The 18,330-nt window shown below is 41.8% G+C and overlaps 1 protein-coding gene across 10 annotated transcripts in view; it reads right to left on the bottom strand.

Moving 5' to 3' along the window:
* Xrra1 (X-ray radiation resistance associated 1) overlaps nucleotides 1–18,317 on the bottom strand; it is a 64,145-nt gene extending 45,828 nt beyond the window's left edge. For 2 of the 10 annotated variants that reach the window (XM_074082897.1, XM_074082907.1), the window contains exons 1-3: nucleotides 4,531–4,615; nucleotides 4,060–4,132; nucleotides 331–428 (exon numbers count right to left, since the gene is read on the bottom strand). Coding sequence is in view for 4 of the 10 variants with exons in the window: in XM_074082928.1 (XP_073939029.1) it covers nucleotides 331–428; nucleotides 4,060–4,132; nucleotides 5,174–5,245; nucleotides 8,333–8,517; nucleotides 11,156–11,249 (522 nt within the window). In the remaining 6 variants the exon portion in view is untranslated. Of the gene's footprint in view, nucleotides 1–330; nucleotides 429–4,059; nucleotides 4,133–4,530; nucleotides 4,616–5,173; nucleotides 5,246–8,332; nucleotides 8,518–11,155; nucleotides 11,254–15,598; nucleotides 15,667–18,075 lie in introns of those variants that run through there. The other 8 variants (XM_074082883.1, XM_074082890.1, XM_074082928.1 and 5 more) reach the window with 7 other exon arrangements.
* Between the last annotated feature and the right edge of the window lie 13 nt (nucleotides 18,318–18,330).

The raw sequence follows: 18,330 nt of genomic DNA, 5'->3' as shown, positions 1-18,330 counted from the left end.
CTCTCTCCCATGACAGTCTTTTTAAACTCATTTTTCTACATACTTCCTTTAACATGAATGACCCTTGGCATTTATTTTTCAGGACATGCACCATGGACAGAGGTATCATCTACCTGATGCCACTGCTATAACTATCATCACCATTCCCATCACCACCAGTACCATTTACCACCATACCCCCACCATCAATTACAACCATCACCACCAGCCTCCCTGTAGTCCAGCCATGAAACAAAGGCCTGGCTATAAAGGCCTAGAGAGCCCCTTTCCAAAAGGTATGATCTCTTTATAGGGGAGCAGGGGGACAAAAAAACTCCCTCTCCAACTTACTTGCAATGGCTTAAAATCTCCATATTTCACATAGACTGTCTTGATGCCATTGAATGCAAGCTCCAGTTCCTTTAAAGCCGGAAATGTGTGAAATGCCTCTACATAGGGAAGAGAAAGAGAGAAGGTGCAGCTTGCAAAGGACTTAGGAAAATATTACTAATGACCATTCACTGGTTCCCACTGTGTCAGGCCAGGCACTGTGAATAGTGCTTTACATACATGGCCTCTAAATCTCTAACAATCCTTGCAAATAAAGATTGCTACTTTCATTCTACGGCTGAGGAAATAGGTTAAAGTGATTTGCTAGAACTGAAATTGCAGGTAAGTGGAAGAAATAAGAATTGAATCTAAGTCTGCCCAACTGCAAAGCCCATTTGAAAATTATCTATTTCTGATTACAAAAGTTAAAAACATGCCCACCAAAATAGTTCAACATCACAGAGAAACAAAAGGTCCCTTTAATCTCAATACCAAGAAATAACTGTTAAAAAAAGTATCATGTTTATGCATGTTCACACCCCATACTTTTTCTCATGTGTATATTGAAATACACTTCTTTTTACCAAAGTGGAATCACTGGACTGGAAGTGTGGCACAAGCAGTACAGTTTGCCTGCCTAGCAAACGTAAAGCCCTGAGTTCAAACCCTATATAACTGAAAAGAAAACAAACAAAAAAAGGAATCATACTATACATGTTGTCTTGGGTTTTTTGAAGGGGGCAGTACTGAGGTTTGAACTTGGGGCCTCATACTTGCCAAGCAGGCACTTTACCCCTTGAGCCATGACCCCAGCCCTTACACATTGTATTTTGACTTGCTTCCCCTCCCCCATTTAACAGCATGACAGGAAGAGTCTATGTTAATACATACAACATCTGTCTAGTACCTTAATTATATTCTAGCAACTAGACATTCCCCCTATTGATAGCCTTTAGGCTATTTGGATAAAAGGAAATCAAACCTTTCCCTCTGCAGGAGAAGTGGATCTTAGCTAGTTCTAGCCCTGTTTCCCCTGAAACAAATGCTACGGTAACTATGTTACTAGGTAATACTGCTATGGTAAAAATGACCTTCAATTGGTAAATTGCATCTGGACCAGGAGAAACTATGTATCAATCATAAATATGTGTCCTTCATGAAAACTCTAGGAGCTATGTGTCTGGAGTGTTACAAAGGACACTGGTTCCTATGGGCAATGAAGTTTTTAAGCTAGGATGGCTTCTGTATTTACTGAATGAGAACTCATTGTCTTATACCTCAGGTGATCTCTGTGGGGGCCCTAGAGAATAGCTCATGGATGGCTAGATGGACTGCTAAATGGTTGGCTGTGAGGACGCCACTGAAGAGGAACTCCTGATACTATGCTCCTGGCACAATGTATGGAATTACTTGGAACCTTTTAAATGAACCAGGTGTACAGTGTGGTCTACAATATGCTTGTGAGTCAGAATGTTCAGCAGAGAATAATAAAAGACTACCTGGTGGGTATTTCAGGATATCCCAATGAACTTCCTAGCATAAGTGTTTCTACAGAATAAATTCCTAGAAGGAGAACTACTAAATTAAAGGCAATGACAACTTTTACATTTTAGCCGGGCACCAGTAGCTCATGCCTGTAATCCTAGCTACTTGGAAGATGGAGACTGAAGAACTATGGTTTGATGCCAGTCCAGGCAAATAGTTTGTGAGACTCTATCTCCAATTAACAGAGCAAAATGCATTAGAGGAGTGGCTCAAGTGGTAGAGCACCTGCTTTCCAACTGTGAAGCTCTGAGTTCAAAACCCAGTTTCACCAAAAATATTTTTTAAGAGACACTGTCAAAATATCTCCAAGATATCACATCAATTTATTTTATTATACTTCCACCAGTTGAATACAAGTGGTTCCATTTCAAAGCTGGCTGGCATCAGGCCTTTTCATTTTTGCCAATATTTGACAGAAAATAGTTTCTTAGTGCTGAGTGAGGCTGAGTATCTTTTCACATGCCTATTGGCCTTTGCATGTCAAGCCAGCTCCTAATAGGCCAATGTCTTCTCAAGGGTAGGGACCTCAAAAAACCAAAAATCGTATGTTCTCCCTCATATGTGGACATTAGATCAAGGGCAAACAACAAGGGGATTGGACTATGAGCACATGATAAAAGCGAGAGCACACAAGGGAGGGGTGAGGATAGGTAAGACACCTAAAAAACTAGCTAGCATTTGTTGCCCTTAACGCAGAGAAACTAAAGCAGATACCTTAAAGCAACTGAGGCCAATAGGAAAAGGGGATCAGGTACTAGAGAAAAGGTTAGATCAAAAAGAATTAACCTAGAAGGTAACACCCACGCACAGGAAATCAATGTGAGTCAATGCCCTGTATAGCTATCCTTATCTCAACCAGCAAAAACCCTTGTTCCTTCCTATTATTGCTTATACTCTCTCTACAACAAAATTAGAAATAAGGGCAAAATAGTTTCTGCTGGGTATTGAGGGGGGGAGAGGGAAGGGGCGGAGTGGGTGGTAAGGGAGGGGGTGGGGGCAGGGGGGAGAAATGAACCAAGCCTTGTATGCACATATGAATAATAAAAGAAAAATGAAAAAAAAAAGGGTAGGGACCTTATTAGATGCTTCTTTAAAAATACCCCTCAAAATAACTGTGACAAAACAGAGTTCATCCCATTTCTCTTATTTGCCCCTAACTCTGTCTCGGTGACCACACCCTCGATTCCTCTGTCTCTCCATATCCCCACAGGATATGGAGACCCCTATGATTTCTACTTCCTTCTGAATCATTCTATCTCAGTACCCTTTACTTTCTCTCATGGCTAGGATCAAGCCTCATTTCCCCTCCTCTGGAAAAGTGAAATGATCTCCCAGATTTCCTGACTTCCATCTTCTTCCTCTCCTCCTTTTCCTGATGGCCACTACTGAGATTCCCCTACTTAAAAGCTCTCTAAGACTGTCTCTTGCCTGCAGGATTAAGTCCAAGTCACTTAACATCTTTGATGATCAGTCCCTATCACCTTACCTACTCTAAATTCTCCTTTACAAGTGTCCCTTGTAAGCACCCAGAGCCTCTTTAATCCCTAACTAGGCACTGACATCTCACATCTGCTCCACTGTCCTGAAATACCTTTTTACCTTCTAATTCCTGAGTTAGTCCTATTTATTTTTTGGTTTCAAAGCTTAGGTGTATCTTGTCTCAGAAGTTCCTCCCAACTCTTCAGTCTGGGTTAAAGTCCCACTTATATGCCTGCATAGCGTTTCCAGATTCCCTCTATCACTACTTATTCTGTATCCTGCTCTGGTTGTCTGTGTCTGCGTCCATCTTTCCCACCAAAACACAAGCTCAGCAGAGCAGGAATTAGACACACTCCTTTCTAAAGACCACACAGTCTCATAGTCCTAACACCAGCAGGGGTCACTGTGGATTTGCTGAAAACTGAGAAGTCTTTCTCCTCCATGAGCATTTATTAAACATCTACCTCTTCTGGGTTTGCAGGTAATCTGCAAGGGGAGGAAGAAGGGAATTATCCCCATTTAGAGAGAAGTAGCAGCTCACAGAGAAATGTACTAAGTAGGAAGTTCCAGCATGGAGCTGGAGTTGAGGTCCATGCGTTCTCAGTCTGTTACACTCCTCAAAAGAGATGAGTGGTCAATCGTGCATGGACTGACAGACAAACCCTAACACAAGTGAATGGCTATGCCATGCAGGAGACAGATTGTTTTCAAGAATAAAAAGCTCACCTAGAGGCAGCAGGTTTTCTGAGGCATTGATATAAATCACAGAACTAAAATGCTTGAAGTCCTTTTCCTTCGCCTGTAGGAAGGCATTTCAGAAAAAAACACAAGATTAGTTCTCTGCCTGGAAGCCTTGCTGAAGCTCCAGAGCTGCTGCCAGAAAGAACAAAGACCTAAAGGGATAAGAGACATCCTTAATGCAAGAGCATCCATGTGTTGAGAGCTGTAAGGGATTTCCTGCTTATTTTTTCTACTATGAAATATTTCACATGTACAGAAAAATATATTGAATGGTACTCTGAAAATTCATGCAACCATTATCCAATTATAATAAATAAGAATATTTTCCTGTCTTTGTGTGAAAAAAAATTTTTTTTTTGGTACTGGGGCTTGAACTCAGGGCCTTCACCTTGAGCCACTCTACCAGCCCTATTTTTGTGAAGGGTTTTTTGAGATAGGGTCTCGCGAACTATTTACCCGGGCTGGCTTGAAACCGCGATCCTCCTGATCTCTGCCTCCTGAGTAGCTAGGATTACAGGCGTGAGCCACCGGCGCCCGGCTTTTGCTTGAAGTTTTGTTAAAGAAAGAAACCATTAGAAAGTTGACTACCACCATCACCCCTCATATCATCCTCTCCAGTCCCATAATAGCTATCTTGAATTAGTGACCATCATTCCCATTCCTTTTTTGTACTTGTATTATATACGAACACACGCATATGTATGTATATCCATTAACCATGCAGTGCTGTTTACATGCTTTAAAACTTTACATTAAATGCAATCATATGGAAGGTCTTCTGCAATCTGCCTTTCTAGTCAACAGTATCAATGTCAGACAGGGAATTAAATTCCCAAAATTCAAAGGCAAACTCAAAGCTAGATTTCTAAGGTGAGTTCCTTTAATTCATGTCAAATGGGACAACGGCAATACCAAACCAGTAGCAAAAGTTTGTGTCTCAGTGTTGTCTTCACCTAGTGAGTTCTTGTCTGACTCTTCCCTCCCTCCTTCCATGTGACTGTGGTTCCAATCACCAGGAAATACGGAGGTGCAACACATAAACCAGAAGAGTCAGGTGCCCCTCAGGTCTCGCTCATCTCATCTTTGCCATTGGCCTTACCTTAGATAACTTCAGACCACTCACATTGACACTGCAAAGGTCTGACGGCTTCCTTACACAGTGATGCTTCAGCTGGGACACAGAACACAGAGTTAGTGCTCAAAGACTCAACAAAATATAAGTAATTAAGCTATTTTTGATCATTATCATCTTGTTGGGCAATCTCATACACTTGTCATGTGTTTGCTTGCTTATTCATTTATTCATTATTCATTTATTCTTCTGCCAAATCAATATTTACTGAGTACGACTTTGTCAATGCACTAAGTAGTTAAATACATTAACAGACTTTCTCCTAACTAAATTCTTCGACATAAGTAGATTATCACTTTTTTTCTCTTTCTTCTTCTTCTTCCTTTTCTTTTTCAGTGCTGGGGACCAAACCCAGAGCCTCACACATACTTGGAAGTGTTGTACCATTGAGTTAAATCCCTCTCTATTTTTCAATGAGATTAAGGTAGGTTAAGTGCCTATCTAATAATTGATAGATTTATGACTTGAATTCAATTCTGTGATTGCAGAATTGCACCTTTGCCTACCATATGTCACTCCACACATACAAAATAAAGACTTAGCAAGTCTAAGCTTTGGAGTTTCTATTTATGTTTAATGAAACTCATTCCTTTGCCCTTTTAACTATTTGTGGTACCTGTTATATTTAAGCTTTGAATGAAGCACTGGGAAAATGATGGAGAAAAATCAAAAGCATTTCATGACTTCATAGAGCTTCCACTCTCATGGGAAGTCAAGTGTCAAGTAATTCTTTAAAAACACAAGTGTTTTAAAGAAAAATTCAAGATCCTATGGGAAACAGTAACAGAAGGCCCTAAACTCAGTTTGCAAATGAGGAAATATTTACTGAAGGAAGTGACATTTCAGGAGAGACCTATAAACTAATGGGAATTGGTCCCAGGAAGTTGGTGGCAAGGATTATGAAGGTTTCCTAGGCAGGAAAAGAAAAGTTGCTTTTGAAAGGATGACAAATAAGACAAAGTTAAAAAGGCAGTTGTTACACCATGTGGGTCTATGTTGGCTCTGATCAGGAGTGTGAATTTTATCTTACAATCAACAGACAGCTGACAGAGATCTTTATAAACAAGACCGAAGAGCAGTTTTGTAAAAATCACTACATCTGATATACATAAAAAGGATTAAAAGTCAAGAGAGACCAATGTACCAGACATTGTTAATTATCTTCCCAATAATCACTTCTCTATTCCCCTGGTAAAGAAGACCAATGTTATTTACTTTTCTCCAGATGGACATGTTCTAAGCCCCAGCTCTAAGGCATAAGTCTTGACCTGTCTAAGCCTGGCTAATGAGACACTGGCTGAGAGTAGGGGTGGGTGACCTGTTTGGAAAAATGCTTTCTTCAAACATAGAGATAAGACAGTGACAAGTCCTTCTCTACTTCTGATTATTAGCCTCTATATGTGATGATCAGAACTGCTGTAACCATCTCAGATCATGAAGACAATCAGCACAAGAGGACAACTCAACATGCTGAGTTAACAGAGCAGAAAGATGGAAAGAAACTAAGCCTTAGAAAATGTTATTAAACCCATAAATTAATCTATCCTAACCAATACCTCTGGCTTCTTTTTATGTGAATAAAAGCATCGTAGATACAAGCTAGTTAGGAAGTTACCAGATTCATCCAATAAGAGATGATGGAGGCCAATTTAAGGGTAGTGGCAGTAGAGATGAGAAAAAGACAGATTTGGTAACTAATAAGTGTCAGAACTTGGTAAAGGTAAGGGACAGTGAGGGAGAGGCAAGAATAAAATATAATACCAGATTGCTGGCTTGGTGACTGGATAGATAGTAGTGCCATATAGAGACAGTATAGTAAATACTGGAGAAAAGCTATGTTTTGGGACTTGGAACAGGGGGATTGGTGTAGGAGTTCAATGAATTTGCTATTAGGTGCCAGTGAACCTTTCAAGTGGAACTATCCAACAGGCAGAGTGAATATATCATCACTCTGAAAACATCCTTATAGCTTCTTCCACCCAAAGTGGAAACATGGGTAAGAAACCATACCAATTAAATGCAGAAATGTATATGTATAGTCGACTCCCAGTATTTGCTGGAAATTGGTTCCAGAACCCCAGAATCTCTGGATATGGAAATGCAGGATCAAATATATTTGGAAATAAGGAGAAAAAAAGAGCACTACGGAAAGTGTTTCCGCCCTGCCTCAGCATTGTTGTTTCAGCTCTCCTCACTCCTAATGAGCAGTGGACATAAAATGGAACAACTTCCACAGGCTCTGCAAAACCTAGTACTTCTCACTTGAGATGAAATGAAATCAACAAAGTTCTCCTGCAACCTCCCATCTATGCAGACATCCATCTCTTGGGAACCATAAGCAGAATCTGGAACAAAGGAGGCTGCCAAATAATTCTTCTCAGAGAGCAGTGAGAATCAGGCTGTCCATTAATATTGATTTACAAAATGTGTCTTTCTTTGCAAAGCCACTGAAACATTGCATAGAGCAGATGTGAAACTATCTGGCTGGTCTCCAACCCAGCCATACCAGCTTTCTTCATAAAGGCTGCCCCAAGTGCTCAGCTCCTCTGACTTTTAGCCAGATGCTAAAGCCAGTGGGCAGAGGCTGTGGGAGAGCAGGACCTCCCCAACTCTACCAGCTCCCAGAGAAGTCACCCCAGAGCATAGCAGAGTAGAGTAGAGCACAGCAGGAATCTCTCCACCTTCCTATACTCTGGAATAGGATATATATTTGACTGTTTCCCCCCCAACTACTCTTTTGCCTCTCCAACTCAAGCAAGCATTTTTACTTCATATTACATAAAGATATAGGTTTTAGAATTAGTAGACCAGATCACTAATGCTGACCCAGTCATTTATTGGCTTTAGGCATCAGGCAAGGCAATGATCTCTCAGATCCTCATTTTTCTCAATGTGCTCAATGGTAACAATATAATAAGGATGACAATACTGTATCAGTTTCACAAGGTGGGTGTAAAGAAGGCTTACATGTGGAGAGTTTGGGGGCCCTCATCATCCCAGCTGTTCTCAATTTGCCAACATCACTTTTGTGTCAGGAGAAGAGCAGAACAGGGTAGTCCTTGTCCCGCCCCCCCCCCCCCCCCATAGCTGATGCTTCCAGCTACTCCAGGATGCATTTATTCTTACCAGAAAAGCCTGGTCCAGGATGTGTCCAGTAATGTCTACTTGGCTTTCCTGCTGAGATGCCTTCCTCCCCCCAGTCTCAAAAGAAACTTTCTTCTCGCTTTCCTGACCTTTAGCAGGTGCCTCAACCACACTCTTAGGCTTCCTCTTAATGCTACCTTTCTGAGTCACTAACCAGTGTCCTCGGCCTGTTGGGAAGATCAGAACAGTAAGAAGGGGTAAACTCCTCTAAAACTTAATGAATGCAATTATAGAATACTTATCTATAAGAAACAGCTCCTGATTACTTATACACACCAAATGCTGCACTGCTACTGGGTGGTATCTACATATCTAACTCATTTAATTGGCCCCCAGGGACCAGTAAAGGATATGTTACTGACCTCATTTTACAGATGAAAAGGCTTAGACTAGAAAAGGTGGAATATCTTGCTCAGTTCCTTCCTTCACATGTCTATCTCCAAACTCTATTTTTCCTTCAAGACCCCATCATCAAGAATTTTATATTCTGTGAAGTCTTCCCTGATCTCCCTCAGTAGAGCATATCACTCTTTCCTATGCCAGCTAGTTACTTTTCCATTGGTCATCTCTTGGGTAAAGCATGTGACCTCAACTCAGTGGGCTCCATCTTCCCAGACCTCCATCATTATAGGGAAAAGGTTGTTAGGAACTCAGAATAAGAAAGTGATAGGAGGGCTGGAGATGTGGCTTATTGATAGAGTGCAAGGCCCTGGGTTTGAGGGAGGGAAGGAAGGAAGGAAGGAAGGACGGACAGAAGACGGGGGATGAAGGGATGGAGGGAGAAGGAGATAGAAGTTACTAAAAATACATGCTCATTGTAGAAAATACTACAAAATTTATGTCGGCAAAAAACATATGATGTTTACTATTGTCCATCTGAAAAAAGCATGATGACATTCTGGAACCTGTTCTCTCTTGCATTAGCAGTTTATCTACTGATGACATTCACTGAAATCTATATTTTAGTTATTCACTATTTGTTATCTAATTCCCCTTCTAGAGTAGGAGTTCTGTGACAGCAGAGACTTTGTCCATTAATTAATCTCAGTATTCCCAAGGCCTGTACAGAGTTCACCACATTGTGATTATTGCTGAATGAATGACTTAGTGAACTCTGAGTTATGACCTCCACCCACATGATCATTCATTCCGACCTTTTCTGAGCATCCACTTTGTGCTGGAACCTGAGACTATGGGAATGAGTAAGACAGAAGCCTCAAAAGTTCAATAATACATAGGGCTATGGAAGCCCAGAGGAAGGAGCTACCAGCCTAGGGCATGAGATGGATGTTGAATGTTTACTTGGTGGAGACTGAAAAACAAGCAGTTTGGACAGAGGGAACAGCAAAGTAATACCCAGAGGAATTGAATACCAGGACCAAGCAGAATAGCATGGGAATAGCTGTGGGAATCGCCCCTGCCTCTAACCACTGGCTCTCTTCTGGAACAGCTTCTTGGATGGAGTTTCTTTCCTGTGTCTTACGTGAGCCATTTCCCATTCCACTCTGCCTGACAGTCCAGGTACCCCACTGCTCCAATCTAGAGCATGGACTTTGGTTCCCCTTTATCCTATCCTCACATCCCTGACTCCTGGAGACTCCAGTCTGAGTTGGTGCCAAAACCCTCAACATGGCCAGGAGGAAAGGCTCAGAGTATGTGTCAGGAGAACAATGTGAGGACAAAGGGATGAAGCTGGAGAGGTCAGGAGTCAGACTATGAGAGGTCCTGAACACAAGAAGGGTTATAATGGGGTAGGCTTTTATCAGGAAGAAGATCTTTTTTTAATACATAGTTTTTCATTTTGAGATAATTTTGGAGCTCCAGAAAAGTTGCAAAAATACTGCAGATCTCCATATAGCCTTCACCCAGTTTCCCTAATGCTAACATCTTACATAATAATAATGTAATTATTGAAACCAAGCAATTAACATTGGTATAATATCAGTTACTAATCTCAGCCCTTCTTTGAAATTTGCCAGTTTCTACACTAATGTCCTCCTTCTGTTCCAGGATCCAATCTTGGATCTCACATTACATTCATCTGTCATGGTTTCTCAGTCCGTTTCAATCTGTGTGACAGTTCCTCCATCTCTTTTTCTGATACTTGTAAAAAATACTTGTCAATTACTTTTATAAAATATCTATCAATCTGAACTTCTTTGAGGCTTTCCCATGATTTGATTGAGACTTTGCACTTGGCAAAGCTACCATAAAAGTGAAGCTGTGCTTTCTCAACATATGATTTCAAACAGTTCATAAGGTCATTATACCTTATTTTTGGTGATGTTAATTTTTTTTTAAGACAGGGTGCCAAGCTGGGTTCAAACTTATATTAAGAAACACAGGCAGAAAGATATACAAAAGGTTAAGACTGGGGTAGTCAGATGGTCTGCTGGAAAAAGTAGAAGAGTGGAGTTTCATGGATGGGAAAAGTCTGGCTAACTAGAATGAAGGTTGGAACACTCAGGGCAAATCAAGAAGCTATGTGAAAAAAGAACACTGTGGAATGAAGCATCAATAAAGGAATGGGACTGTAGCAGAAAATGTCAGGTTAGATTGTGAATGACACAGAATGCTGCTAAAGGAATCAGCAATGAGAGTCCACTGGACAGCATGAGACACTGTGTTGAATGTGCAGTGTACAAGTCCCACTGAGGTTGCTGTGAGGGGATGTGGGAGGCGACAGATTGGGTGACACAGGAGGGACCAGTAGTGAAGGGCCTAGAGAGGAATACATGGATGTGAGGAACATGTAAAACAGGAGCTGAATATGAGGAAAAGGTATGGATTTCAAAGTCATCTGACCTTCCTCTGGTATCCGAAGCAGGCTTTTGGCTGGAAAGCAGTTACTCAGGTGAGGCTTCCCATCATCCAGCTTGTAGATTCCCGAAGAGGCCATCTCCCTAAGGGTCAGCAAACACAGTGAGAAGTCAGAAGAGTGAGAAGGCACAGCAGCGCTCTCTCCCCAACACAGCTCATGAGCCAACCAGGACCACAGCGCCCTGTACACACCCTGCTTCTATGGCCCCAGAGGACCCTTGTCCTGCTTCAGAAATAGGCTGCCTAGATGAAGAGAGAGACAAGATCCTGGGCTTTCCAGCTCAGATGATCAGTTCTAATTCATTGGAATACTAGAAAGACCGCTGCCTTCAGGCTCAGACAGACCTGGTTTGAACACTGGTTCTAGCTTTACTTGTTGTGTGACTGGGCAAGTTACTCTACCCTTTAGAGGCCCAGTTTCCTCACCTATAAAATCGGGGTAATAATTCTACCTTAACAGAGGAATGAGAGGATCAAGCGAGAAAGGCAGCACCAAGCACATATTTTAGTGCTCACTAGGAGTTTCTGTTTTAACAGAGTTCAGAGAAAAGGAGGCTCATATTTTAGGGCAGATGATGTGCAAATAATGAGCTCTGAACTGAATAAATTGGATTTGAGGGAGGAATTGATACCGATCAAGAAAATAAACACTTCAAACAGAAAGGGCTACACGACTGAGGGCATGGTGGTGTACAGCAAACCAACCAACCAGACCCAGGAAGAGGAAGGATGTGGTGTGGGGAGTCCTGGACCATAAGACTAGACAGGAAGGATGGTACCTGTTCCTGAAGGGTATTTGGTGTCAGCCTAGGAATTCAGGTTTCATCCTGTAGATGACAGGGAACCAAGGACAACTTCTGAGCTGGGGACAGATGTGCTTTATTTATTTTTTTTTTCTGGGGGTACTAGGGTTTGAACTCAGGGCCTCATGCTTGCTGGGCAGGTGCTCTGCTACTTAAGCCATGCCCCTAAGTCCTTTTTGCTTTAGTTATTTTTCAAATAGGGCCTCCAGGTTTTTTTTTTTTTTTTTTTTTTTGCTGGACCACAACCTTACTTATGTCTTCTGTGTAGCTGGGATGACAGACACATGCCACCACACCCAGGTTTTTCTGTTGATGGGATCTTGCTAACTTTTTTGCCTGGGTTGGTTGGCATCAAACAGTGATCCTCCCAATCGCCACCTTTCGAGTAGATGGGATTTTAGGCATGAGCCAGCATACCTGACTCCAAGCTATGCTTTAGAAAATAGCATTTGATGAAAGTGATTGGCAACTGGGATTGCAGGAAGGAGAGCAATCACTGAGGAGCTGATGAGGGAGCTGATGAAGAACTAAAGAAAGAAAGACAAAAAAGGAAAAAGGAAAGGAGAGAAGAAAGACAAAAAAAAAAAAAGATCAAGATCTTTCAAGACCAGGCTCAGGCATCTGGCTTCAAGATCAAGTGGAAGTATGAGTATTTAAGTTATAGACAAAGGAGGAACAGCCCCTGGAGATTTCAAAAAGGAATGGTAGAGAAGTAGAAGAAGAACTGGGGGATGGAGGATGGGCAGGGAGCTTTCAGGGAAACCAAGGGTAGAGAAAGCTGCAGGAAAGGGAGAAAGAGCAGAAGAGAAGTCAAGTAACGTGAAGACCAAAAACAGGCCATGAAGCCAGTCGTGGTGGTACACATCAGTAATCCCAGCACTCAGGAGACTGAGGCAGGAGGATCTTGAGTTGGAGGCCAGCCTGGGATACATAGAAGGACCCTACCTCAAAAAACAGGAGCAGCAACAACAAAACTGAGGCAGCTCCTATTCAGCTTTCAATTGTTGCCATGCAGAAATGTTAAATCAATGTTGCCAAATTTGCCTGTTGTTTTCCATAGAGATCTGCCTTTTGCAGGAACTCTCCTGATTAGCTGGGTATCACAACTAATCTGCCATTTTGAAACAATGTGCAGCCCAAACTAAACACATACAGGAAGCAGATTCAACCCACAGGTTACCAGTATTTTTTTTCTCCCCATATTGAAATTCTGATTTTCATGGTACAGGAATTAAACAGCAGTTCCTATTCAAACAAATTCCTTTACTTAGCTTTTCAAATTCAATAACAAACATTTCCCTCTCTCTTGAAAAAGCAGATGGGCACTACCAATGCAGCCTGGACATCACTCTAGACCCAGCAACTCTCTTCTTATCCCATGCATCTAAGTGGTCATTGAATGGTGACAGAAACACTGTTCCAATGGTCAGTTCCTCCACTGCCACTGCTGTAATGAAATCTTTTGTCACCTCCCACTTAGACTACTGCAACTGTCCTCGGACTGGATTCCCACTGAGCATGAAAGCCAGATGCCTGAGCCTGGTCTTGAAGGTTCTTTGTCCTAACTTTTCCAGCCAATCTTGCCCATTTATGCTCACAAATCATATTCTAACCCCAAGATATACTATTCACATTCAATCTTCCTTCATTCTTGATGGTCCTTCAGTCTAAAATACTGTCATCCTTTTAAGATTCAACTCCAGTGTCACCTCAAAGACCCAAGTTTCTTAAATCTTGAGCTCTTAGACATTTCTCTTCAAAGTGTTCCAATCATCACCAAATCTGCTTTGGGTCAACTTCAGACCATCTGAGGTAGCAGGAATTTGGGGATCCCAAGCCCCTGACCAGAGGAAGGGACACCATATAGAAGTCTTCCATATGGAAGGAACACTATGGGACTATGACATGAAGGGTATGGGCAAAGTTCTGTAAAAGGCAGTGAGGAAAGCTGGGATCGAGGTGTCCTGAGAAAAGGTTTCCTGCGAGTGATAAATATAACAAGTAAAGTTACAATAGGAAGGGAAACAGTCTTGGGAACAGGAAGCTTAAGTTTGAATCTAGTTTTTACTACTAAGTTGAATGACCTTGGGCAAATCACTTTATCTCTTATGCCTCAGATATCCCACAAAGAATTAACCTGGAAGGTAACACCCACGCACAGGAAATCAATGTGAGTCAATGCCCTGTATAGCTATCCTTATCTCAACCAGCAAAAACCCTTGTTCCTTCCTATTATTGCTTATACTCTCTCTACAACAAAATTAGAAATAAGGGCAAAATAGTTTCTGCTGGGTATTGGGGGGGGGAGAGGGAGGGGGCGGAGTGGGTGGTAAGGGAGGGGGTAGGGGCAGGGGGGAGAAATGAACCAAGCCTTGTATGCACATATGAATAAAAGAAAAATGAAAAAAAAATAAAATGCTAGAATCAGAGATTTTGTGACACTAAAAAAAAAAAAAAGAATTAAATGACATAATGAATAAAATGCATAGGACAGAAGCACCGTTCTAGATCTAGTCCAGATGCCACCCCTTCCACAAAGTCTTCACTGAACTTTCTAGTGGGAAATAATTGTGCTGTTGCTCAATTCTGGAGTTATTTCTTTGGTTGCTCTTTCATAGCCTAAGTGTTTTCTATTTCATACAATTACTAAAAGTCAGGGGCAGGCATGGTTGTATCACACCTGTAATCCCAGCTAGGTAGGAGGCAGAGGTAGGAACACCATGGTCTGAGGCTAGCCCTAGGCAAAAAGCATGAGATCTTTTCTGAAAAATAGACTAAAGCAAAAGGGGTCAGGGCTATGGGCCAAATTATAGAGTACCTGCCTAGCAAGTGTAAGGCCTTAGTACAATCCCTAGTACCACAAAAAAAAAAAAAAAAAAAGAAAGGAAGATTGCTAAAAGTCATAAGGGACTCTTTCAAGTGACTATAAAGCTTCCAAGTTTATGTCCAATTCATTATCTATCTTTCACCCTTAGGACTTAGCTCATAAGAAGCACCCAGGAGATATATGTGAGCTAAATGAAGGATACAATGGCACTCCTGGGACCCAAGAGTGTATGAATGCCTGATCTCCCTAATTATTAGACTCCTGCCTCCTCAAAGAAAAGGACACTATCTGTGCCACTCAACAATTTATCCCTAACACAGCACCAGACACATAGGAGATTCCATAAATATCTGTGAAATGAATGAATGAATGAATGTTTGTCCAGTATAGGACACTATGAGCTTTCTGATCTCTGACCTCCCCTATGAAGTTTTGTAGGCTCTTCTCATGTGTTCCTCCTAGTGTAGTACTTATCACTTTATTAAAATGGTTTGGTCCCCTTACCAACTTCCCACCCACCATCAGGTCTGTGATATAATAACACTGGCACCTAGCATAGAGCTTAGAACTCACCCAAAATATGCTGGGTGGATAGATGAGGACAGAGAAACATTCAACTGATTTGTCTTTCAGTGGAACTCTCTCAGGTGGCTAATCATACCTATCTGCTAGATAGGTGAATAAAGGAAAAAATGAATAAATCACTGCTTGGGAGATGTGTGAGATGATAACTGCTGGGGAAGGCTCCAGTGACTCAGAGAATATTGGGACCTGGCTTCCGGTCTACATAGTACTTACTTGATCTTTGACTCTGAAAATGACCCTTTGCTTTCCTTTTTTTTTTGGTTCTTGATCTGTTTCTTTACCTGTAAAATAGATATTACAATTCTTCTTAGCCTGCCATTTAGAGCTCTTGAACTCTCTTATTAATTATATCTTACTGTGACCCTTCTGCTCCAAAAATGTATCTTGCTTGGGGCCTACAGGAAAAAATACAGGGCAAAAGATCAAAGAAATAGTTGGACATAGATAAAGACACAGAGTCAGGGACATAGATGGGAAGGGATATAGGAAAATATTTTTAGAATAATAGAGTGCTGCTGGATTGATTACATAAGATACAAAAAGCACAAATCAGAGAAAAAGAGATCATTTATGCTAGCATTTAAATAAATTTATATAGAACAAAAATGGCAAAGACAAAGTTAAAAGATAAGACCCAGTCTGGGGGCCAAACACAGTGGCTTAAGCCTACAATTTTAGGTACCTGGGAGGCAAAGATCAAGAGGATGGAGGTTTGAGGCCAGCCATGCAAACGAAATCAGTGAGACCCCATCTCAACCAATAAAAGCTGGGCATAGTGGTACATGCCTGTCATCCCAGCTACTAGGGACACATAAATAAGATGATCATGGTCTGGACTGACCCGGAATAAAGCAAGACCCTATCTCAAAAATAACCAACACAAAAAGGGCTGGGGGAATGGTTCAAGTGGGAGAGTGCCTGCCTAGCAAGCATCAGGTACTGAGTTCAAACCCCAGTACCACCAAAAAAAAAGGAACCATGTTTGGGAAAAGATATTTGCAAATGGTAAATCAAACTCAAGCTCAAGGATACACGGCAGACATAACTATAACTACTCATAGAAAGTCCAATTCCCTGTGAGAAGTTATGAATCTATAACTAAAGGAACAAGAAGGAAATGTATCACCCAGGTTACATTTTCTAGAAAGTAACTCTAAGAGAAGTATGGACTCTAAACAAAAGTCCAAGTTCCAGACTTGAGGTTGCCTGCCTGGTTAATTTCAGCTACTTGTGGTCTCTATCTCAAACTTGAAAGCTAATGACAATTTGACTTTAGTACCTTCTACTCCAACACACACACACATATACTCTTTGTCTCTCATGCATGTGCATACCCTCTCCCACAAAGGAAGCAGCAACACTCATCTGCATCTGCATATATGTGCTGGCTCCATTTCTTTGGCCTATCACGTTTCTGTCCTTTTTTTTCTTTTTGCCTGTCTCCTAAAGATAACTTTCCAATACCTCCCTAATCTCAGGTTGACCCTACCACCCCAGGCTCACTTCTTAACTGAGGCTCTCTGCTACATCATGTCCTGCTTCCCCAACATTCCCCAACCCACCTTATGCTGAGGCTAAGATTCTCCAAGGCCAGGCTTGGGTCTTTTCTCTCTATCCAGGATGGCAAAGTGGCTCAAGCAGTAAGAGGGCCTGCCTAGCAAGCTTGAGGCCCTGAGTTCAAACCCCAGTACTGTCAAAAAACAAACGACAACAGCAACAAAAACACTTATCTCTCTCTCCCCAGCACCTCATACAGGGCCTGGTCTATTGAAAGGAGAGTGTTAATGAGTGTTAATTGAACTAAACCAAGACACGAACGAAATGCTACAGGAGTGCTTCATTTTGTCTGCAAAAAGGAAGAGCAAGGATCAGTGAAGGTTCCACAGAGCAGGTGACATTAGAACTGGGTCTTGAAAGGTGAGAAATTATGAATGAACAGCAACAAAAGCTATGGGGGCAGAGAGTGGCCAGCGATTGCTTCACAGAGGTAAAAGAAATCTCATCTGATATTATTTGGTGATAATTATTTTCATGTGAATGTTAGCTTTGTTAAGACAGGGTTTTGTCTGTTTTATTCAGGGATATATCCTTAGTGATAGTACAAATAGTGTACAATGTGTACAAATAGTGTACAATGCAATAGTACTACGAGAAAACCCTAGATCTCTAGAGTAGAAGCCAGGTCTACCTTAATTCTCCTATATCCTTTAGTACAGTGCCAGACATTCATTAATTGTACTCATAAATATTTGCAGAAAATGAATTAAAAATTAATTAAGATCTACACCAGTATAACACCCGAAAACTATAAAAGCAGAGGGCCAGAGAGTAAATATGCGTTTTGAAGTTTACAAAAAGAAAAGAAAAGAAAAACACCAAACCAGAAAACATCACTACAAAAACCGGGTTCTGATACATGCTATCTGGTCTTGGGTTAGTTCCTTAGTTTCCTCAATCTGATATGGCTGTTCTGGGACTAAGAGAGGATGGATGTAAGCGCACGTAGGCTGCCTGGTGAACAGTAGGTAGACAGTAAACGTAAGTTCTGCAAGAACATTACTAACAGCTAAGACAGCAGTCTCTTCAGAGAATAGTGGGGTTAAGGGTCTTATCACAGCTGGAAAACATGAACATCTCTTCCCCGCCTCTTTGGAGACTCCACATCAAGGGTCGGGGAGACTCTAACTCACACAAACTAAGTTTTCAGCCGCACCTGCCTCCGGCGTCTCTTCCGCCTCCGAACGGTTCGCGTTGACGACGTCCGGGTCAGTCGGGATGCGCTCCAGAGAGCCTCTTGGGAACCTCGGACCTGCTCCACGGTGGCGCTTGCCACTACTGCCTTCCCACCCACTCCTTAGTAACCACGACGCCGCGCTGGCGGCGGAGGCGGCAACGGGTGGCCGAACCGTCTAACTACATGTCCCGGCAAGCTCTGCGGCCACTTC

This window comes from Castor canadensis, chromosome 1, assembly GCF_047511655.1.
Source record: "Castor canadensis chromosome 1, mCasCan1.hap1v2, whole genome shotgun sequence".
In the NCBI taxonomy this organism is placed as follows: domain Eukaryota; kingdom Metazoa; phylum Chordata; class Mammalia; order Rodentia; family Castoridae; genus Castor; species Castor canadensis.
This window is presented reverse-complemented; position numbering and strand designations above follow the sequence as displayed.